The sequence below is a fragment of the Diadema antillarum genome, unplaced genomic scaffold (genome assembly GCF_040938485.1).
Source record: "Diadema antillarum isolate AM-2024a unplaced genomic scaffold, OU_Dant_1.0 seq00001533_RagTag, whole genome shotgun sequence".
Lineage (NCBI taxonomy): Eukaryota > Metazoa > Echinodermata > Echinoidea > Diadematoida > Diadematidae > Diadema > Diadema antillarum.
Genome location: NW_027272265.1, coordinates 58,603 through 83,010, shown reverse-complemented (window position 1 = coordinate 83,010; position 24,408 = coordinate 58,603). Strand labels below are relative to the sequence as shown.

General features: G+C 38.4%; 1 protein-coding gene across 1 annotated transcript in view; it reads right to left on the bottom strand.

Annotated features, from left to right (window-relative positions):
* Window positions 1-308: 308 nt before the first annotated feature.
* The window catches only part of LOC139710433 (quinone oxidoreductase-like protein 2 homolog), a 68,509-nt gene continuing 44,409 nt past the window's right edge, over window positions 309-24,408 (bottom strand). The window contains exons 3-9 of the mRNA XM_071622348.1: window positions 20,273-20,428; window positions 15,954-16,022; window positions 13,911-14,020; window positions 8,490-8,571; window positions 3,963-4,144; window positions 1,930-2,158; window positions 309-808 (exon numbers count right to left, since the gene is read on the bottom strand). Of these exons, the coding sequence (XP_071478449.1) occupies window positions 740-808; window positions 1,930-2,158; window positions 3,963-4,144; window positions 8,490-8,571; window positions 13,911-14,020; window positions 15,954-16,022; window positions 20,273-20,428 (897 nt within the window). The 3' untranslated portion in view covers window positions 309-739. The remainder of the gene's footprint in view (window positions 809-1,929; window positions 2,159-3,962; window positions 4,145-8,489; window positions 8,572-13,910; window positions 14,021-15,953; window positions 16,023-20,272; window positions 20,429-24,408) is intronic.

Here is a 24,408-nt window from a genome sequence, read left to right as displayed (position 1 = left end):
AATATGTGTAAACTTGAAACGCGATTACCTCGAAATATGATTCTTACGCTAATATTACATATAAGACAGTTCAGATGACTGCCGCCAAATTGCTTCAGAGCATTTTGATCTGTTCCAAAGCCATGTCACATTGAAGAATTATTAATAACCCGCTGAGGACGGGCCGATTTTGCTACAATACGCATTTCCCATAGACACCTGCCCAAGTATACTCAAGACTTGTGTTCAACAGGTTAAAGAATTTCTTATGAGGTTTGCAATAATAAAAGATTCATAATTTCAGTATAATAGAATTCGGGACCCTGTAACTACCTACGGCACTGAAACTATCTACATATTATTTGCAGTGAATTTCTAACTTCTTACAATATTAAAATATCATTGTCTCCACGTATGATATATAAAGACATATAATTCTGACAGCAAACTCTAAATTAAAGTAGATAATCAACAATAAAATTTTGGTACAAGCATACCACTGCTCTTTGAGTCATGCCATTACATTCATATAAATGTCTTTCAACTAGCATTATAATAAGGGCTGTCCATTATTGAATTCATTGTTAAATCATTAAATTGTTCTTACACCTGCCATCCATCAACACAATTACAAATGAATTGACTTGATTTAAACAACAAATTCCTATATTAGAATGTCACTTCATTTTTTTGACTTCTTGTTTCCGATCTCTCTCTCTCTTTCTCTTTTTCTTTCTATGTTAATCTAAGAAGTTTCCTCTTATTGGACAGTGATGACGACTTTGCCAGTAGATTTCCTATTCTTCATGTAAAGGAATGCCTCATTAACCTGCAGAAAAAAAGAGGAGGGGGTAAAAATCAGTGTTTTAATCTCATCAGAACATTGAATTCAAGAAAGCTACAGAAGCATACATTTCTCAGAGGGAACACTCGTATTGTACAGTATGTCCCCCAAAAATTACAACGGTGTCCTCCGCGATGATATCTTTAAAAATGGTAAATCAATCTAAATACAAATTCAGAGTATGAAACTATAACTCACTGCCCACATCTTACAGAAAACCCCACTCGATTTGCTTCAGTGGTCAAAGAGAAATACGGAATTTTGTAGAGGATGTCGGGAATCTCTTCTGTCCAAGTTCTATCTATTATTCACACACAAGATCAACGAAATGCTAAACTCGGAAGAATCCGATTCATGACATGCTTTACAACAATCCACATTTCTCTGTGACCGCTTAACCAAATCGAATGGGGATTTCTGCAAAATAGAGCTAAAATGTTATATTTTAAGACCCTGAAGTAGCATTAAAAAAATTTAATCATATTGGGCGTTATCAATACGAAAATCTGATTGTAAATTTTCAGGGGACATACTGCAGTAAGTCGCCCCAAAAATTACAATCAGATTTTCGAATTGATAACACCCAATATGATCAACCTGTCTAAGTGCTGCTTCAGGGTCTTAGAATATAACATCTTAGCTCTATTTTGCAGAATGTGATATTGTATGTCAACATGTTTCAGTTTCAGTAGCAGTTTGTGCAATGTCTTTTGGTGTACTTGTAATATAGTTTATTTATATTTGTTGTAATATCCAATGTACTAAGATTTTTCACTGCAGAATATCAATCGATCGATCAATCAATCAATCAATCAATCAATCAATCAATCAACCAATCAATCAATCAATCAATCAATCAATCAATCAGTCAATCAGTCAATCCATCCATCCATCCATCAATCAATCACTCAATCAGTCAGTCGGTCAGTCAATCAGTCAATCCATCCCTCCCTCCATCCATCCATCCATCCATCCATCCATCCATCCATCCATCCATCCATCAATCAATCAATCAATCAATCAATCAATCAATCAATCAATCAATCAATCAATCAATCAATCAATCAATCAATCAATCAATCATATTGAAATGCATTCATCCTCACCTGTTCTAGGGGGAATGTTTTGCAGATGTGTGGCCTGATCTTGCCTTGTTCGTAGAGCTCAAAGCAGTCGGTGACAGACTTCTTGAAGACAGGGTGGTCCATGAGGCCGTAGCGCCCCCAGTACAGCCCCGTGGCGCTCATGCTCTTCAGCATGATGATGTTGGCGGGAACCTTAGGGATCTCGCCACTGGCGAATCCGATGATGACGGCACGGCCCTCCCATGCTATGCTGTTAGAGAGATTAGAGAGAAAGAAAAGAGAAAACTCATTATATATAACATGGGAGCATTATGGGAACAGAGCAACAAAACAACACCAAGGCAGTCCAATGTACATTCTCATATATTCTCATATGCTGGATCCTTTTTCTGGAGCACTCTACCATAGCAAATCTGTTTATGTGATACAGAAGAAACTTTCCAAAAGAAACTCAAAACTAAACTGTTTTCTTCATGATGACGATGTACATTTATTTTGTGTTGTTGTAACTGAACTCTGACCAGTTTGCAGTAAACCTTGCAGTAAAAGTACATAATAAGAAACAGTAATTACTAATAATCTCACCATTACTAGAACTGAAAGCAGCAGGAGTAGTAGTAAAAGTAGTTGCAGTAGTAGAAGTAGAAGTAGTAGTAGTGGTGATGATGGTGATAGTAGTAGAAGTAGCAGCAGTTATAGGTGTAGTAGTAGTAGTAGTAATAATAATAATAATAATAATAATAATAGTAGAAGTAGTTGTAGTAGTAGTAGTGGTAGAAGTAGTTGTAGCAGTAGTAGTTGCAGTACTAGTAGTAGTAGTAGTAGTAGTAGTAGTTGTAGAAGTTGTAGCAGCAGTAGTTGTCGTAGCCGCAGTAGTATCATAAAAATCATCATTGTTATTAGAGGACAAGTCTCTTAGTCTTTAAAACAGGAGATCCCCACTTACAACATGCTTGATACCTATATCCCTAGATGAGATATTTTATCCATGATGTCCTTCTACACCCAGGTATCAGGCTACACCTCATAAATGATACCATATAATCATCATTATTATCACTGCTGTTTAACAAGGAAATTTGATGAATTCTGCTTGCATATGATTGAATCTACGTTACTGCATTGAAGGTTATTTGACGTGTGCTGAATTACATGATTATCAAAGTTTAACAAATGAGACATAGAAGACAATTCCAGTTAATGTTGTTGTTGTTTTTTTTTTAAATGAAGCTATATCTCATCTCTATGTACTTTGCCATCTCTCTTCACAAACAAGAGAGATTCAAAAGAAAGCTGAGAAAGCTGCCAATCTATGGATAATGCTGGCGGCCTGACTGATGATGACTCTCTGCTTGTTCCTCTTGCCAGGGGCATCGATCTGTTTTCATGATCGGGGGACAAACCATGGAAGATATGTGCAAGGGAGCGGAGCCACAAAGTGGGGGGGGGGGGGGGAGGATCTGAGGGGGTATTCCCCTTCCACACAAGAAAACACTTTAACCTGTTGAGGAGGAGTCCCGAGTATAGTTGGGCAGAGGTCTATGGGAAATGCGTGTTGCAGCAAAATCAGTCCGTCGTCAATGGGTTAAGACCTGAAATTAAGCACTCTGGTGCACCCTTTCGGGGAAATGTTTGGATACTTCGCAGAAAAAAAAAGAAGAAAAGTGTCCACATCTTAGGCTCAGGCTTTTTTATTTTTCATCTATTTATTTTTTATTTTTCATTTTATTTTATTTATTTGATTTTATTTATTCATTTTTATTTATTTTTTATTTTATTCATTAATTTATTTATTTATTTTATTTTATTTATTTATTTATTTTTTTTTTTTTGGGGGGGGGGGGGGAGGGGGGGGGGGGGGGAGGGTGGGCAAATGAAATGTTTGCCCCAAACATTTTAATCCCCCCCCCCCCCCCCCCCCCCCCCCTGATTGATGTCCCTGTCTCTTGTAATTACTTGTAAAAGCAAGAGAGCCTTTGAAAAAGACTATCAAAATTTCTTTCCACCAAAGTGTATTCCAGTGACAGATATGGTATGCACTGTATACATTGTACCTGCGGAGGCACTGCTTCCAAACGTCTCCACCGACCACATCCAGGATAACATTAGCCCCGTCCCCGCCTGTCAGCTCCTTGGTCCGATCCCTGATACTCTCCGACGTGTAGTCGATGCAGTCTACCGCCCCCTTGGATCGAACGAGGTCACACTTCTCCTGTCCCCCAGCTGCTCCAATCACCTGTGTTTTATCCACAACACGATGTACGGCACAGGGTATTAGTCATACTGGCTCTAGCTTCTTGGGGCACAGGTCTTCCAAAATGACTGAACCAACTCTCACACAGCATTCAAATCTGATGCATATTTCCACAACCGAAGTTACCCTATGACAACCCTTAAGATTGCCCAACCTAGCAATAACTAATGCATGCAGCATATATTCTAATGGATTTAGGCTAAAAAAAAATCCAATTGTATAAAACAGGTGCAAAATACTTGTTGGTTAGGGTGAAGATCATGGATGCCTATCAATACATCATGAAATTGACTTAATATTAACTCACTAATCTATTCAAATTGATGATTCCCACCCTATTAAAGCAGGCTTTCTAATACTCCCACAGATGTTGTCTAATCCCTTGCAGCATCTAATGGATATAATAACAAAATTGCATTACAGAATTTGAATTTTCAAAAGAAGTAAAAGAGATGTACAATTTGGGACAGAATACTTCAGCCAGGAACATTCATTGATAATTGGAACACACTAAGAACACATTAATTCAAATGTGCCACTTCACGTGAGTCTCATTCCTAGTATGCTGGTATTATTGAAATTGTCCTACTTTTGAGATGAAGAGCTATCAAGGAAACCTGTGAAAGTCAACTCCTTCACTGCATGTGAGGTATCAAGTGCTAATAGGTAAGTCAGTGAAGTTTCAAACATAAAACCTGGAACAAGATTTGCCGTTGTCATGGAAACCCAATTTTCATGGAAGCATGCTTAGATGTTAGTACCTGATTCAAAAGCAGCCTGACCTAAAAAAAAAGCAGCTCTAAAAATAGAATTCATTTCAATGGATCTTGCTATCTAACTAGCCTAAGGATAAAGTACTCTCTACTTGACTGCAATGGGGGTCGGTGGAAGCAAATTTTACACACTAATCACAGTACATGATTAAAAGATGAAATATTCCATGACATTCACAGACAGTGTTTATTCAAATATTACCAAATCCACAGCAAAATCTGATTGGTTATTACTCTCATTAAGTTGAGACTACTGCCCATGTATTCACAAAACACTTCACAAATATCTAAGTATGCAATCAAAAATACAAATTGAGAACATAATTTTCTCTCTTTGACAATTATTTTCATGATACTGAATTAAACGGTATATAACATGTTGCCATTTTTTTTTTTTGGTGGGGGGGGGGGGGGGGGGAGAAGGGGGGAGAAGGGGGGAGGGAGGAAATCACTCAATGATTTCAGATGCGGATTACACAGGTTTCAGATTGCTGTCGCCACTGAATGATGATGATGATGACTCCTATTCGTCTTGTATGCGCAATGTCTTATTCATATCATAACTCAAACAGGTGTTCCTAACCACCACATGATGTAAGTAAAGCCACCCTGTCATCCATTTTTTTTTTTTAAAAACTCATTGTGGACAGGAACCTTGGGGCCGTTTCACCAAGCTATAAAATCAATCCTAAGTTCAAGTCAACTGATTTTAGGGACAATTTTGGGATCAAGTGGCCCACATCTCTACAAGCTTGTCTTTTGTGTGGGCCTCTCTTTTCAAATAATACAATTATTTTGGACAAACAGTTTTATATACGTATGTTTATACATTGTTGTATTATTTTGAACAAACAGTTTTATATACGTATGTTTATACATTGTTGTATTATTTTGAACAAACAGTTTTATATACGTATGTTTATACATTGTTGTATTATTTTGAACAAACAGTTTTATATACGTATGTTTATACATTGTTGTATTATTTTGAACAAACAGTTTTATATACGTATGTTTATACATTGCTGTATTATTTTGAACAAACAGTTTTATATACGTATGTTTATACATTGCTGTATTATTTTGAACAAACAGTTTTATATACGTATGTTTATACATTGCTGTATTATTTTGAACAAACAGTTTTATATACGTATGTTTATACATTGCTGTATTATTTTGAACAAACAGTTTTATATACGTATGTTTATACATTGTTGTATTATTTTGAACAAACAGTTTTATATACGTATGTTTATACATTGCTGTATTATTTTGAAAAACAGTTTTATATACGTATGTTTATATATTGTTGTAATACACTGTTTGTTTCCCTTGAAATTATATTGAAAGAAAAGATGTGATATTAGAAATAAAATTTGATTTGAATTTGAATTTGAATTTAATAGTCCTCAGAAGTTACACATAGGAACCGTTTCACTATAAAGTCATTGGGAAACGATATCTAGTGTCCACCTTGCCACATCCTAGAATACATCTTGAATGCCTATGTATTCTTCCCGACTAGATCAGATCTGAATCAGTCACAACTTTGGGTTCACTGTTCGGTTCCAAATAGTTCCTTTGAAGGGAAGCAAGATGGAAATGTACCAAATTCTGAAAATTGTAATGTCTTGGGAGCAAAGGGTTAATGTCCATTCCCTTTGGATGGAATCCTATAATTGATGTGGGAGAATACATGTATGTGCAAGATTTCCTTCATTTCTATCTGACATACGAATCAAGTTACAGAGGAATCCTGAAACTAGGAGAGGCCTTGTGGGGAACACATAAATGTCAACTGAGTCAAAATCATTCTGAAATGCTTCCAATCTGCAAAACTTTTGTGGTAATGAATCTCCCTTCCTTGCTGAAAGGAGCACGAAACATGTAAAAAAAAAAGAGATGTCAAATAGAAGTACCCAAACACCAGTGGTGCATTAGTAAATGTCTCACTGAAAACATTTTGCCAGAGATTATTATTTAACAGTTACATATGGATGAATAATAGTCAGGGGTAGGCAACAAATCCTCAAATAGACTAAAAAGGCATAACAAAATTTCTGATCTGTTGTCAATTCAATTAATGTCATACAGTCATAAATCAAAAATCTTTATATGCTTCCGTGCTGAGAGATCACTTTCATTACATTGGGCTGCTACAGAATGGAATCTCCCCTTTATCTTCTTCCTGCCTTACCCCCGTAAACTCTTAAAACGGTCACATCGGGTCTATGCCATAAATTCATGAGCAGTAATGTTCGTAACGCTTTGCTAATGCAGGATGGCAATGAGTTGCTTTCATATTTTATGGTACTTAAAGGACAAGTCCACCTTCATATACATAAGGATTGAGAGAATGCAGCAATATCAGTAGAATACATCAGTGAAAGTTTGAGGAAAATTGGACAGTCCTTTCAAAACTTATGAATATTTTAAGTATCCGCACAGTCACTGCTGGAAGAGAAGACTACTACAGTGTATGATGTCACATGCATACAACTATATAAGGAAAATAAAAAGAGAATTTCACAAAACTTTACTTTTTGAATAAAGTGCACATTTCTTTGACTTGCTACTGACATATGTTAAGGGTAATATTATTCCCTGTGCCTTCTGAAAGAGAGAAGTCGAGTGTTCTTTTGTTATGCGAGAAAAATGGAAATATGTTGAATTTTCTTTATTCTTTCTTTATATCGTTGTACTCATGTGACATCACAAGCTATAGTAGTCTTTTCATCCAGCCATGACTGAGCAGAAACTTCAAAAATTCATAACTTTTTAACGGATTGTCCGATTTTGCTCAAACTCTCACTGATGTGTTCTACTAATGTTGCTGCATTCACTCAACCCACATGTCTATGAAGGTGAACTTGTCCTTTAATGAGCTGGATAAGTCAGTGGCATGCTCGCCTACAAACAAAAGGCATCCAAATCAATTCACAGCGAAATCATCCAGGTTGTTGTAGTCTCTTAGCCTACCCTCCAGGACTCCAGTCTAGAGCAATTACCCCCTGGGCAATTACCCCAGACCCTTCCCCCAACCCTAACCCTAACCCTAATCCTTAACCTAATCCTAACCCTACCCCAAACTCATAACCCTAAACCTTACCCTAACCCTATTCTTTACTCTAACCTTATCACTAACCAGTATTTAGCAGGGGGGATAATTGTCCTCCAGGGGTACATGTAATTGCACTGATACGCCAGAACTCTCTCCAAGGGATAGAACCAAAAGTGGAGGTTCTTGTGTTTGACAGATGTATAATTTATGCAGTCTTAAACCCCACGTGGATGAAGAAGAAGGCAATGGAGGCAGAAGAGGAGGAGGAGAAAGAGATAGAAAAAAAGGAGTTGGAGGAAGAAAAAGAAAAGGATTGGGAGAAAGAAGAGAAGAAGTAGAAAAGAAGGAAGAATAAGTGAAATGAGGAGGAATAGAAAGGAGGAAGAGGAGGGAGGAAGAGGAGAGAGGAAAGGAAGAAGAAGAAAAGGAGAAACAGTAGAAGAAAAGAAGGAAAAAGAAGAAGAAGAGAAGGAGAGAATTAAATATCTACCTTTGCACCAAGAGCATTTGTGCCCAGCTCCACAGCAGCCAGTCCCACACCCCCTGCAGCAGCCGTCACCAGCAAACTCTCACTGTGGACCAAAGAGGCAAAGAATACAGAAACAAAATGCAACAAAGTGGTGAGCTCCTAGGTCAGATGGAATGGACATTTTGAGAAAAATTCTCAGCTCCCACAAGAACAGAGAATCAGTCCCAAGTCTAGTGAATGTCACTTCAGTGGCTCCTGTTGTGATTGAGCTACATACACTCTGTACAAGTATATGTGCACAGGGAAGGCAATCTTTAAACAGCATTACTGTATTATGACGACTGAAAGACCCATTTATTTATTCTTTTTTTTTTTTGGGGGGGGGGGGAGACAGTATTTTCACTTATCCTGCAATAGACATGTGTAGTATACAATTTTGGAAAATCAGCTTTTTCCACGAAAACAGGGGGGTTTTTTGCCAAAAAAAAAAATGGCTCCAGAGATATCATCCTTCATTCAATGAAAGTGGCACATTCAAAAAAACAACAACAAACAAACAAACAACAATAAAAAACACACAAATGAATGAAAACTGCATTTTCTTTTTCTCAGATTCTCTAACTAGTAGTGTGTTGGATTAGCACACTGATTTGTAATCATGGCTACTTCTAAGATACTGATTAATTTGGTGATTATTTACATAGATATGTGGTAATTTGTCAATCTGTTAGAATAATGACTCATCATTAATTCGAATGACCTCTGTAGTCCATAGAAAAAAAAAATAGTGAAACTGCTTCTATCATATTATAGATGTTGCAGACCAGTGTTGATATCATACTTAGCACAGCAGCGACCTGCAGAAGGCAAAGTGTGTCTCTAATATGAAGAATGAGCTCTCTGAATGGAATGTGCAAATTGGCAGCACTCTTATGTCTGCTTGCACTACTACCTCTTTAGGCCTATATTCACTTTGCACCTGCTTCTTGCACACTTTGGTTTTTGCTTTCTTTTCCCTTGATTAACAGATAACAAAGGAATATGAAGGAAGTCATTGGATGTTATCCAATGCAATCTCATCTAAGACAGTCTTGTGCACAATGACATGTGCCTCTGAAGAAGGTTTGTTGAACAAATTGGGAAATCTCTGCCCAGACATGACTTCACATTAGTTCTTTAAATAACTGGCAATCAAAGAAATAATGCTTGTGGTAAAGCCCCTTTGACATCAACATCATTAGTTATGTTTAGACGGCAGGCCCTAACCTCGAGGTTTAGCTCTTGCCCCCTAACTACGACGTGTGTCCACACGACGAATCTTAACCTCGAGGTTAAGCTTCTGCCCCCCATAACTACGAGTGGGTCCCACTCGATGTTAAAACCACAAAACCGGAAGTTTCAGCCCACACTGCTATCAAGGCATCTATTTCTTCTTTAGTCCAACCCTGTCGGACTCGCTTACCGGTACTCTTTTTCCCACCGGCAGCACCAGCTCCCTCTGTCATGGTATGCAGAGATAGCACTGCACTGATGATTTTATGCCTTTATGAAGATATTCGTCGAAAACAATTTTTTAGCGTCGGAGAAGAAAATAGAATACAGTAGCGAGTTCGACGTGTTCAGTTTCAGAGATCAAGCGCATGGGAAGAAAAGATGATGTTGTTGTGATGTGCGTCATAGGTTTTTCACCTCGCACGCACGTGTAGTGTATTTGTGGTGTATTTACGTGTGGGAGGTTGACCCGGAAGCAGAGGGAAATTGTGGGGGCTGGAGTTCACGGCGAGGTCACTCTTAACTTCGAGTTCGTTGTTTTTTGTGTCCACACGGTGCTTAACTACGAGTGGGGACCCCCCGCGGCTCATGGTTAGAGCGCTAACCATAAGATTTCTCGTGGCTCGAAACATTGCGCAAACCTCGAGGTTTGCTAACTACGAGTGCGTCTTCACGGTCCCTAACTACAAGCTCTAACCTCGAGGTTAAGGGCTCCCGTCTGAAAGTAACTATTACTGTGCTACAAGGAGGATATTTAATTGAGCAAATTAGAGTAAATTGGTGTAAACTGGAGCAAATCATGCATGATTAGTCACAGTCTTGGAGGGAACTTTATTTCGTCTCAGACAGCGACGAGTACACACGATTTTTGACACGACTCCCCAGGGGTCAAGTTACAGCTTTTACCAGCTGCAATCCTAAAACACCACAAATTCACAATTCCTGAATTCTAGATCACTTTCTCCTCATGGGAGAAGGAAACATGCGAATGATGGAAGAGCACGCACAGCAAATTTAAAACAGAAAAATAATAGTAATAAACAAATAAAAAAAGATAAATGATTCACAACAAAGTAATGAATGAGTCACTACTTCTTGCTGGGAAAAGGAAATTCATTTTGTCAAACTTCCACTGAAGAGGAGTAAAAACATGGGTACTGCGAGGTATCATAGTGCTATAGCCAGTGATTTCTGTTTTTTAATACTTAATTTGAACACTGCACTTTTCACACGGCAGTTGGCTCAAGTTCAAACTCACATCAAAATGATTTTTTGATAGACATTAGTTTCTAAATTCATCTCCTTCTTAAATGAGTAAGACTACAAAAATTATTAAAAAGAAAAGAAAATGAAAATCACCATTTATAAAGATGAAAAGCTCAAAACAATTGCATATTTCTACAGCTGGAAATGGTGACATCTTCTTGTCCCTACAACTGAGTGCTGGTGACATTTATTCATTATGCGCCATAGGGTGTGGTGGATGTTAACAACTTTGGGACAGGAAGGATCATTGTTCAATATTGAAACTTATCATATGAGAGGGAAAATTATACTTCATTTGAAAATCAATCTTGACCAGTTTCAAATGGTAACAACTAATTTTCTGTTTGATCACCCAGAACACACACACACACACACACACACACACACACAAACACACATGCAGACCCTTAATTTATTTACAGTGACATTAAGGTTCTAGCTTTTCGTTGACATGAAGGCAAATAAGCACAGGTCTAATAATTGGACATATTTTAAAGTGAACATTAACAATTGTACATATTCTAAAGTGAACATTAATCAGATTACTTTTCTACTTTTGTGGAGGCCTCAAAATCTCCTAGAGTCAAGAGTTAATAATGTTTGAGGAAACAAAAACATACAAAACACTAGTAAACCTGAACTTTACATAAGGGGGTCAATAACACTGATGTCATTTTTTTTTCACCAGAGCCTTTTTGACATTAGGCCAAAATGGAATAATGACTAGATAGAGCATATAACTGATAATATAAAGCAAATTTACTATGCCAGAATAATTAAAACCTTCCTTCCCTTTAATCACTCTTAGTTAACTTTCTTCTCCATGTCACTATATCATCCTCTCTTATGACCCTATGACCCTCCTTTAACCCACTGAGGACGAGTCCCATGTATACTCGGGCAGGTGTCTATGGGAAGTGTGTGATATAGCAAAATCAGTCTGTCCTCAACGGGTTAATTGATCTTCTACATTTCCCCCTCTCTCTAATTATCTCTCTCCTCCCTTTTCCTGCCCCACCCCTGTTGCTAAATTCCAACCTTCTCTCCCTTTCAATCCCCACTGATAAAATCTACCCTTTATATCTACCCTTATCTATTCCTTTACCCTCCCAATTCATATCACTAAATTCCTCCCCTCTTCCCCTTTAAACCTCCGAATCCCTATGCCTACATACAACTCTCGTCTCCCCATGTAACTGCACTCTACTCACTCTCCACCCCTCCCTCATTCTAACCTTTATGAACTCAAGTTGGCAAAAGGAATGGTTAATGCCCCTGTGTGTCAGTCTCGAACTCTCTCCCAGTAATCACCCTTAGCTCACACTGTACTAAAATGTTATAATATCCAGTAGAAAAGAGAATTGGATTGAACTGAATTGAACTGAATTTATTTACTGAGACAGTGAAAGTCTTGAAGAAGGAAATCAATGCTTCACAAAATGGTAATTTGTCAATTCTTTTATCAAATTCCCCCCAAAAATCAATCTTGTCTGTTTTCAATTTGTAAAAAAAAAGTGCATGCATATGTCGTAATTTGTTTCAATGACCCTGAAGATGAGCTGTCTTGGCTGACATCCATCCGAGGTAATGAAGGAAGCTTCGAGAGTAATGGGTGAGGTGGGACAGGGCGGAAGGATGGTCCAAAATCATTTCAGTAGAAATACATCTCAAGTGCTTGTTTGAGGAGCCAAAATCCGAGAGGCTACATAATTATGACTAATTTTTCTGAGAGGATGGGGGGGGGGGGGGGAGGGGGAGAGGGAAGAGGGGGCTAAGCTCATGTTTGGAACAGTCTCACATCAACAGCTGCATAGAGCTTGCGTGCAACGTAACAAATGGGGCGGCCGATCCTAAATCAAACTGTCATCGTGGTAAGAGTGGGCATAATAAATTACTTCCTGTCAAACGGATTACGGGGGAAAAAAAAGAAACAGATAAAAGAAGTTCCTTCTCCACAGATGGGAAAGACATCAGATCAAATGCAATGATAGACAGAAGGGATAAAAGGAGGATACCAAAGAGGAATCTGTCCTTGGCAAAGCCTTTGTTTGTGTCCCGTGCTCCCATGTGAACAGTAATCGTTTGGCTGGTCGACCGTTGCTCCTCACACACGGGACATAAGCAGGGCGCCTCTGAGGGTTTTCCTGGCAGAGCCCATGACAGATTAAGCCAAGGTCTTTATAAACTGGAAGGGTTGGAGGGAGTTATCACCCTATTTATGAGTTTTCTTCACCAAGGAAACTGTATAATGCTCAGTTTCCAACACAGGTTACAGCAGTACTCACATATGAGCCCAAGTCCAAGTGAGCGTTCACATTATGGTTTTTGAGGAGAAATTCCCACAGCGCAGGACTTGCCTGCATCGCAAGTAGTAATGTGACTGCAGGGTTGGTTACAATACAATGGCTTCAAAGCAAATCCTATTCTTTCATTGAAAATGCCATTCATACAAGTGGTGTGAAAATTTGAAAATGTGCATTGTTGGATAAAAATAGATGCAGTTTCACATATTTGTCACTGCTTTGCACCCAAAATAGTTCCAATTCTGTCTCTAATCGTTTAATTGCAGAATGAAAAAAAAAAACAAACAATTCAGTGCTTTATCTGTTGTGTGATGAGAGACCCAAAGATTCTAATAATATACAATATTTCATTCTATTAGTCTAAGCACCATGGTAATAAAGAGAACAATTCAACATTACTCATTTGTGCACAAAAGAATGGTGGAAAACATGGCTTGCTAAATTGTTTAGAAAGTCACACTCACCAATCTATAAACTACATGTATTGTCTATCATAATCAATGGGTAGTGCACACACTTTTAATGTAATAGATGTTGGCAATTTGCTGCATGAAGGACAGATCATTGGCATGAGTCAGCCACCACCTCATTCCTGCCTTACCCAGCCTGAAGGGCCGCCTTTCTGGTCAGAGCTAGCCACGCCGTCCCGTAGTTACAAGGAATGGATGCTGCCTCGGGAAAACTCAGCGAACTTGGTATGCGCCAGACTTCCTGGCAGATTGAGAAAGAGGAGGAGAGAGAAAAAGAAAGTGAAAGGTTTAATCAGATAATGGCTAAGAAGGATGAAATTCCCCCCAGAAATTCACGACAGGGAAACATGATGATCTGACTCTTCTTGCAGCTTACATGTATATCCTCTTCATCCATTTAATACAGAAATGGCAGCTGAGTGAGAAATGTATGTCTCATATTTGCAGCAAAGCACATACAGCTGAGAAACTGAACACACAATTTGTTCACTTGATTTTCCATTGTTGATTAAATTGGATTTGTGTGCACTAACTTTCACTGTTTTGATGCTTTCAATGGTTTTGATGACGAAGCAATTTCTTGATAGCAATCCTCAAAATTTTGTAGGAAATGAGTGACCGCAGCGATGCACACATACACTTCATCTCACGGTGGAAAATCCAGAACGAGAGAATTGCTGAGAAATTATTTCATGGTCTAAACCTTGAGGTACATATCTCCTATGGCATCAGCCTTCACTCTAATTGTCAATGTTTAAAAATGACAGCTTTGCTATCATGGTAGTGGTGTTCCAACACTAAAGACATGGGCCATTTAACACCATATGTGCATCTAAATATTGATTAAGTGACTGCGTGATAGATATTGATCAAAAGATATTTGCGGCAAATCAAACTGTTGTTATATTCTTCATGTGCCAAAAGCACGCACAAGGATGATTCACAGACCTGCAGAGGAGACCTTACCCCTCTTCCAACACAGAAACGATCACTCAACTTTCAGAACAGGAACAAGGGGCGGGCATGCTGCAAAATTTCGTAAGAGTGCACGATGTCGGCGTCAATAACGATTACAAAGTACTGTGTTTGACATGGCGAACCATCGCTGACTGCCGGGATCTGATAATGTCAAACAAAGTCGCGAGAGTTTCTAGTGCCAACTAAACGTGAAGACTTTGACAGCTCTGCGTAAACCCGATTAGCTCTGCAAGCACCTTTTTTTTTTTTGGGGGGGGGGGGCCAACAGAAGTGACAACATGCTAACTGATTGGTTTCCGTTTCATGTCATCTGGAACTACAAGCCAAAAACAATGGCATCCCAAAAGAGAGAGAGATTCGTGGAAATTCCCTCACATAAAAAAAAGCATGTTATTTTCAAAATGACATCACAGCTATCAAATTCATGGTGTAGTGAGACCTTTTTGCAGGGTATAGGGAAAACCATAGAACATCCACTGCATTTCCATGTTGCAGTCTGTCCCATGCTCTCATTGCACTCAGTAAAATGAGAAATAACATATTTTCAGAAATAAGTCATTCTGTGTGCCAGTAAATATACATTACTTTGCTGTGAGGAAATTTTTGCACTCCCCCCCCCAAAAAAAAAGGAAAATAATACCACATGCATGCTTTTAATGATACCAACAAGATAAATTTTTCTTCCACGAATTAATGGACCAATGATTTCACAGAGATTGGCCAATGTGAAAAATTACCTGACCTTGTCACTGTCTCTTAATTTACAGTATACAAATAATGACTACTATGAGGGGCACAGTTAAAATTATGGGCCCAAGGTGATGTGAAAACCGTAACTATGCCCGAAGCGAAGCTGAGGGCATGGTTATGGTTTTCACATCACCGAGGGCCTACATAATTTTAACTGTACACGAATATCAAGCAGTCATTATTTGTTTTATATACCGAAAATATAGATTCTAGTCGCTTTTACAGCACTCGTAATCAATGCTGATCGACAGCGCGGCGGTCGTATCATTGGTGCGTATATATGAGCGATCTACGTGTACGGGGTCCCGACTGTCTCTTAAACCTATTTACTAACTGTGCCCGGGCCCCGGTCACAGTAACTCAAAAATAGGGCACAGTTATTTTCATGACTCTCCTTTTAACCAATCAGATGAGAGGATTCTAGAAATGAGGTATATAATACTTACTGCTTCACTGGTGATGAGTTCCTCTGCCATACATCCAGCCTTTGATGACATTGCCACCACACGGTCACCCTAGGGAGAAATGAAAATTTTTTTCCCCTTTACTGACAAATGCACATTCAATCTTGTTGAAAACCCATAATGCTTTTTAGCACACACACACAAAAAAAATTACTCACATGAAAATAACCACTTTTACAGTATCTCACAGAAAGGATATTGGTCTTCTATATTAGTCTTCAGGAGAGGAGTGTTACATATACATAGTACATTGACAAGGTGTTCAAAATTTTCACACAACTGGTGGTACTGGTGTAAAACAAGATCTAAGTGAGACCACACTCTGAAAATTTATCTCCTAGAACGTGCTGATGAGAGCTAAGATGCTCAGAGTCATCTATGCAAATTGGTGTGAGTATATACTCACAAATAGACAAACTACAAACAAACTACAAACAAAATGAATAAAATATGCATTCGGCAATTTTATTTGTTATATACTTAAAGTAAGGGCTCTGTGATATTTAAAAAACTAGAAATGTCGCTCTGGCGACTGGTATGCCTCCGCTATAATGCATGATTTTCCCAATAGGTCTAGATAGTACATGTGGACAATGTGTGATTACATTTTCACAAAATTGGCAAAATATTGAAATGACAAGTTTGTCACAAATGTGTTGAATGTTCACCTTCCTTGACCTAGGTTTAATTGGATGAATAGGAGAGCATGTATCTAGGGATTTAAGGACTTTAACTTGACTTTGCCCCATTCATACATTTAGGCATTGAGTAATTTTCAAGGTACAGGTGTGGAGAAAACGTGCAATTTCTGAATTGAATAGTAAATTGTTACCATTTTCATCTGGCCCTTGACCCTAAAATTCAAAAGATAATCACTTTCAGGTAGAACATGAATAATATGTACTAAGTTTCAAGATAACTTTAGCCACTTCCGAGATATGGAGGAAAAAGTTAATTCAGCACTTTCACTTGATCTTTGACCTTTTGACCTTTGAGGCAAAAAAAGAAGAAAAAAAAATTTCCAGAGAATGTCTATTAGGTTACACATGCATACACCAAGTGTAAAAAAAAAAAAAAAAACCCTGCTGGCATTGCATAAATATGAGGGAAATAGTAAAATTTTGAAGTGTTGCACTTGACCTTTGACCCCTGACCTTTGACCCGATGAACTCTTCATTCTCTAGATAATCACTTCCAGTCAGTACATGTATATACTATGTTCCATGAAGATACCTTGAACAATTTTCCAAGGTACGGAGAAAAAAAAAGAAGTTTTAATATTTTTACTTGACCTTTTGACCTTTGACCTTTGACCTCATGACCCAAACTTTCACCAGAGAATCTTAATTGGGTAATACATGTATACACTAAGTTTCAAGAAAATATCTTCAGACGTTCAATAGATATGGTGGAAATAGTGAAATTTTATGTATTTGACCCTTACCTTTTGACCTTTGACCTTTGACCTCATGACCCAAACTTTACCAGAGAATATCAATTGGGTAATACATGTATACACTAAGTTTCAAGAAAATATCTTTAGGCATTCAATAGATATGGTGGAAATAGTGAAATTTGATGTATTTGACCCTGACCTTTTGACCTTTGACCTTTGACCTCATGACCCAAACTTTCACCAGAGAATCTTAATTGGGTAATACATGTATACACTAAGTTTCAAGAAAATATCTTCAGGCATTCAGTAGATATGAAGGAAATAGTGAAATTTTATGTATTTGACCTTGACCTTTTGACCTTTGACCTTGAGCATGTGCACCCAAAAGTTGATAGGCACAACTTCACCCCCTAATACACATACATGCCAAGTTTCATTAGGATACCTCAACAGGTTTTGATAGTTACCTTGTCCACAAAATTCATTACGGACGGACGGAAGGACGGACGGACGGTCGGACGGACGGAAGGACGGACGGACGGACAACCCGAAAACATAATGCCTCCGGCACCACTTCGTGGCGGAGGCATAAAAAAGGAAATTCAAGGATAATGATTTCATTTTAAAGAAAAAGAATAATTGTGTTTTAAAAATTTTGCTCAATCTTGGCAGGGCCCAAATTCCTTTCACAGCTACTGACGAGAAATGAATGACTTCAACCCATGGACTGTGGGACCCCAGACAGCCCTGTACAACGTATGCAGGGATTTTGGAGCCTGGTAGGGAATGGGTTTAGCATCTCATCTCCCCAGATCATGGAGCATTCAGTCTAATCATGAGCAGTGTCAGATATTGAGATATGTACGTAGCCATGCGTGAAAGTTCTTTGCCCTGAAAGCCCTGCTGGGCCACACTCAGGAAGGGTGGAGACAAACTACAGAGTTGTTTATTCTCCCCTCACTCGGAGGAGCATTACACACCCTTTTTACAACGTACCCCCAGACATCCCTTCAATCTTCAATGCATATTTCCCCGCGAGTCCTTCAGGCACGTGACATGATCAAACAGATCTGATTCACAGGTCTGGTACGATCAAGGTTGAACTTGTCCTTTCATCTCACTTTTTCTATGAAAGTGCCCAGAGTATATCTTTTTTTTTTTTCCTTCAATCTTATTTTGCACAATCCCGGTGTGTAAAAATGAAAATCATGAAGGTTTCTCAGCTGAGTTCAGGTCCCCCCACAAATTAGCAATCCCCCACGCAGACAAGTCTGTTAATACCAGCTGTCATCTACAGAAATTATCAGTGAACACCCTTGGAAGAGTACTTTTTGAGGGAGTTTGAGGGTGTTTGGGGGAGTTTTGGTGAATGCCACAGCATACAGAAAAAAAAAAATCTCATTACAACTTTCCTGGATGGCTACTCCTGGAGCAAGCTGACACTGAAAACGACATTTGATCTGAGTAATCGCAGCTTGCAATTTCTCAGGAATACCCTCACTGGAACTAGTCCCCTGTGATTCAAACCACGCTATGAAGAACTGATTCATATTTCCCTTGAAGTGCAGTAGAAGAGTATTTTGCAAGTTCTGCTCGTTTTTTCTGTTTTTCATACAATTTATCTGAATGCAAACTCTGCATAGCATTTCCATAAATCGTCCTTAACATATTTCAAACTTTGGGGTCATATCTTGATGAAGATCTGGATTTTGATGCACTTCAGGATCATTAATGACAACGTTATGGTAGCATCTCTCTATGTGACACTTGACATGTACTGGAGTTCATTTTCTGCCTGAAGGACTCTCTGCATGTCTGTGTCTTTGTGCATGTTTGTCTTCATGATCAAAGGTTGTTGATTGTATTTCCTTTAATTCTGCACCGGACAGGATAAGTAGCAATCATTTCTGCAACTGGAACAATTCTTGTCACCGTCTGAAGCGACACTCGAACGATGGATCATTCCTTACTGTACTACATTTTTGACAGCAACACTGCGAGGACCATTGTGAACACCCTCCTGTCCTGCATTAGTGAGTACTGGCATGGTGGATTGGACCATCAAACTCAAATACTTTTCTAGTTGTTGTTGTGTGGGTTTTTTTTTTAAAACTATATTGTGCATAAGCAAATGATAGCTAATTTAGGGGTCAATGCGCAGGAGATTTCCAAGTTATACTCATCAAATGGTTCACTGCTGCTCAGAAAGATTATGTCATAATATTTGTTCTGCATGTTGTTCTTGTTGTTTTATTTGTGTGTGTGTGTATGTGTGTTTGTGACTTTTATAATGTTCAGGTTAAGACAGCAGTGTTGGTTGTGTCTAATATATGATTTGCATGTGTGTACCTAGGTAGACCTTCCATGTGATATACTATTTCAATGTATTCTGGTGTAGGCCTATACCATTCAGATTCCTCTACAACATTTAACCAATCAAGTCCTGGAACTTTTTTCTACATAAATTATCATTTTTTCATTGAATAGGTATCTCTGAATTTCACTGCATATCTCACATTAGAGAGATTAGACAGGTAAATAATTCAATCTCTGCATAATCATAAAGAAATGAGCAAAAAAAAAAATGTATATCAATTCTACAATTTTTTTTTTCAAATAGCAGAGATGCATTGGCTTCAATTCGATTCCATTACTAATATTACATCTCACTCAATCTACCAATGAATTAAAAAAAAAATAGTTAATCATCGAACTATGAAACAAGACTTTACAAAAGATGATGGATAAAATCAGCCATTTGAAGCTTTTAGCTGTTTGTATCAATAATTTGTCATTTGAAGTTAACTTCTCAAAAAAAAAATGAAACTGCAAGATTTCAGACTAAATATTTTTCAGGGTTTGAAACAAAAGGTTTGTTTGTATTAAACAAAAGTGAGGAATTCACCTTGGCAACCGTCTCAACTCCCTCGCCAACTTCCATGACCACGCCCGAGCACTCGGACCCAGGGGAGAAAGGGAGGGGCGGCTTCTCTTGATACTGGCCGATCACCATTAATAGGTCACCAAAGTTGACCCCGACACTGTGGACAGCAATTTTCACCTTTGACAGGAAGACAAAACAAAAAATTGACTGGTCATCGCTAATATCAAATCTTGGCAACATTGATATTATTGCCACACCTGCCATTTACAAAATGTACTGTCACTGACGCAACTCGAAAAGCACTCGGAGAGTGCAGACCTCCGCCAAACAGCTCATTTCAACCAAAATATCCATGCTGAAAAGCAGCTAAATTTTTCCAATATATTAGAAGCCTTTTGTTTACGTCACACAGCTTCCTGCATGCTGCACGGCACCTTGAGTAGAGCACAGCACGCTTTAGTGCGCGAGAGCAAACCTCAAATAAGCGCAGCTTGAACTCCAAAGTTCATTGCCCTTATATGCCAAAAGATCAAAAATCCTTCAAAACTACATTAAAAATCCCCAGTTCACTACCAAAAATTAATATGTTCTTTGTGTCATTACTGACTTTTCCTGCAAGTTTCAATCAAATCCATCCACAAATTTTTGAGTTATTTTGCAAACAGGCAAACCAATGCCGATGATCACTTAAACTCCTTCTTTGGCAGAGGTAATGAGAAAGAAAAAGAAAAAAAAAAGTCACATTCAGGAAGACATTGGCTGAGCTCTAAAGGTTAATCCACGCCAATGACTGACAATATATGTGCAGATATCTTGACATATATTTGAATGGTTATTATATACAAACAGACATATAAAACAAAAAATCATCACGGAGAGTGATCTTATTTAAACATAAGAGGCTGTGAAATGAAGGCTGACACTAATTTTTTTCTTTTTTCAGTGTGATGTACCAATCTCCACTTGCAATGACATGCAGGTAGGGTCTGGATTTTAAACAGCTTATTCTGGTCACTATGTTCCAATAAGGTTGAGGTTCTATACATAAGCATAACACATTCTATCAAATGCTAATGATCACGGCTGAATACATCACATATTTTGCAGAGGTTTTATTTCTTGCAAATTTCATGAGGTGACTGCCATTTGTGAGATTTACAACAAGCTACCCTAAGGTGAGCAATCACTAGTTTATATTCTTATTTATGCATTATTCATAACTCATTTATTGATACTAACTGCTAATTCAGGCGCTGTGGTTCTCAATCATGAGGTCAACCAGCTACAAACTTGTCTTGCAAGTCCCATTCCTGAAACATGCGGCTTATCCAATGAATAGGAGCAGTACGTGCCTTAACGGTAAAAGTATCCATTGAATTGCTTTATATGATTGATACGCGAAGTTCAGAATCAACAATTTGCAAACTTCAACAGCATTTATATGCACACACTGTTTCTGTGTCTCAGTTGCTGTCTCATACACATTTGCACATAATGTGGTAAATGATGCACTCCACCATACCGTTGGGTAATGTCATACGACGTATACTACAGGCTACGGTGTTGTGTAACACCCTTCTTATGTTCTTCAGATGTACGATTACACACTGCCATCGTGGCCGCTAAATTTTTGCAATCGTGATAATGATCGCATTGCCAATTCAGCCACATCGTGGCTTTTTTTTTTTACCATAATTACTAAAATAATAATAATGAGATTTTTTCATAATTTTTAAAAATATGTTATTATGCTTGTGAATAGTACTTCTGAATGAGATCATTTTAAACCTCAAACACATCCCATTGTTACTTCTGAGTAAAGTGTTGCTGTTTGTATAAATATTAGAGCCACATTGGTTGTGGATTGAACAGATCAACTCAAAATCCCGAGATTAGCAGCAGACCCATGACTAAAGGTGTTAATCCACTCAGGCTGAAACGGCTCGAATAAACAACGTCATGACCTAATCACATTGGTTTATTGATGGCTTAATCATTGCCTTTAAACATCTCTCTACGTGCAACAGTATTTATTATACAACACCTCAGAATGATGTCGAATTGTGATTGGCCAAGAACATGTCACATGACATTCAATAGAAAATACCTATCAAACTCATTGAGAGTGACAGCCATACAATAGGCCCCTGGCATGGGCCTATAGCACGGCTCGAAGGTACTATAGCACGGCTTCGCGGGGGGCTACTAATGCATGGCCGCTCACAGAGTTCTGTGGCTCACACCCGTAGCAAAGCGCCAGCAAACTACATTGTACGTGCTGGCCGGCTGCGCTGCGCTGCCGGTAAGTCTCACAGACCAGGCGCGGCGGAGTACTGCAACGTTAACGTGTACGCGCAGTTACTTTACCTAGCTAGTTGCATGTATCGCGGCCTGTATACACCTAGCGGTACTGCTGTGTTTTTACTTTTGACTCTGATCTGCTACGTGGACCACAGTGAACCCAACATCAAGACTTCATTTCAAGTTGAGAAACCGTAATTTGATTATTTTTCTGTGTTTTTATACAAAATCATTTTTGGAAATAGACAAGGTCTAGACCTACTACTAGATCTACCGACATCTCAGATCGACCTACAGCCAGGCCTAACTTGATCTAACGTTAGCGTAGAATGGGTATAGACCCTGCGGAGTTCGTGATTCCTGTGACTGTGTGGTCGAATCATGACGAGTGTTTGAAAGCAGTACACAGGGTGGTTTACAATTCTCTGCCTAATTGTTACATTTATTTTTGGGCCTTCCTGAGTTGGCGGTCACTAATTTTGTATTGTGATTGTGGACAAGGTGTTGTATAAAACGAATAATTTATGATTTTGTTCGTGCATTGGGGCACGTAATACCGCACTCGGCGCGAGATTCGCCACTGGTCTATTCAACGCGGCGCTACGCGCCTTGTTGAATAGACCAGTGGCTCATCTCGCGCCTCGTGCGATATTCGTGCCCTATGCACTCACAACTCATAAATTATTCGTATACTGCCAGTGTAGAATATTCTGTGATACAAACATTTTTGAAATTTCGCATTCCACTGAATAAGTGTGACAATAAGAACTCTTAATTATCTGGAGAGATATTAAGGTATGTGCAAAAATTACTCTCATTTATGAAATTATAAACAACAGTAACTCACTAACATTGGCCCAAAAGGAAAATTAACCCAATGAGGACTACTGTAAAAGTGGAAATTTTCACGCGACTAATTTTTCGCGCTCAGCGGGGTAAGAAGAGTTTTGCATGTTTTAAATTCCACAGAATCAAGACCTCAACTACTGGAACATATGGCAGGCAAAAATATTCGCGTGCTTTTATTTTTGCGCTAGTTTCTAGTTGCGTGAAAAGCGTGGAAATTTCAAAAGCGCGAAAATTTCCACTTTTACAGTAATTGATTTTGCATAACACGCATTCCCTGTCTGAGTACACTTGAGACTAATCTACAACGGTTTGAGGCCTTAGACAGTTTTTATTTGTGACCCTGCAGCTCAAAACAAACAAAAAGTCGCCAGACATGAATTTTTAGTTAAGACTATATTCTGAAAGAGCAGACTTTAAGCTTTAACATGATGTATAACTCAAATCAAATGGACTCTCCTAACCTAATCAAATATTGGAAAGAAAGCACAAACTCAGGAAAAGTGTGAACTGAGAAAAGAGGCTGTGAAGTACAGTGTCTATTCAAGCGCTTAATCTTTACCAAACCGTGCTGGCAGTGCGATGAATGGGACAAAAAACAGGAAGTAAACCACCAGAGTAACAATGATGAAGAGATTATCAGATTAAATTGAAATTAAGCATGCCTCATTAACACATTCTGTCCATAATTAATGCCAACTTTCAAAGCAGTAGCACTATCCTTTGAAAAGTTATTAGAGTTGAAAGTGAAGAGTGTGGACAAGGTTTTTCAGAAATGAAAAAGGGATTCTAAAGACACACCTAATCACACTATTCTACCAAAAATGTTCCAGATAAACTACTAAGAAAACACACTTTCCTGCCCTTTTTATGATACCAAATTTTAGCATAATGTAAAAGAAGACCCGCTCTTTCAGAAAATATGAAAAAGTCAAGTTCGGCTAGGTTGACCCATTTCACTTATTTTCAGTCCTCACGCAAAATCAGTGTGTGCGACTTTATGTTCGTTT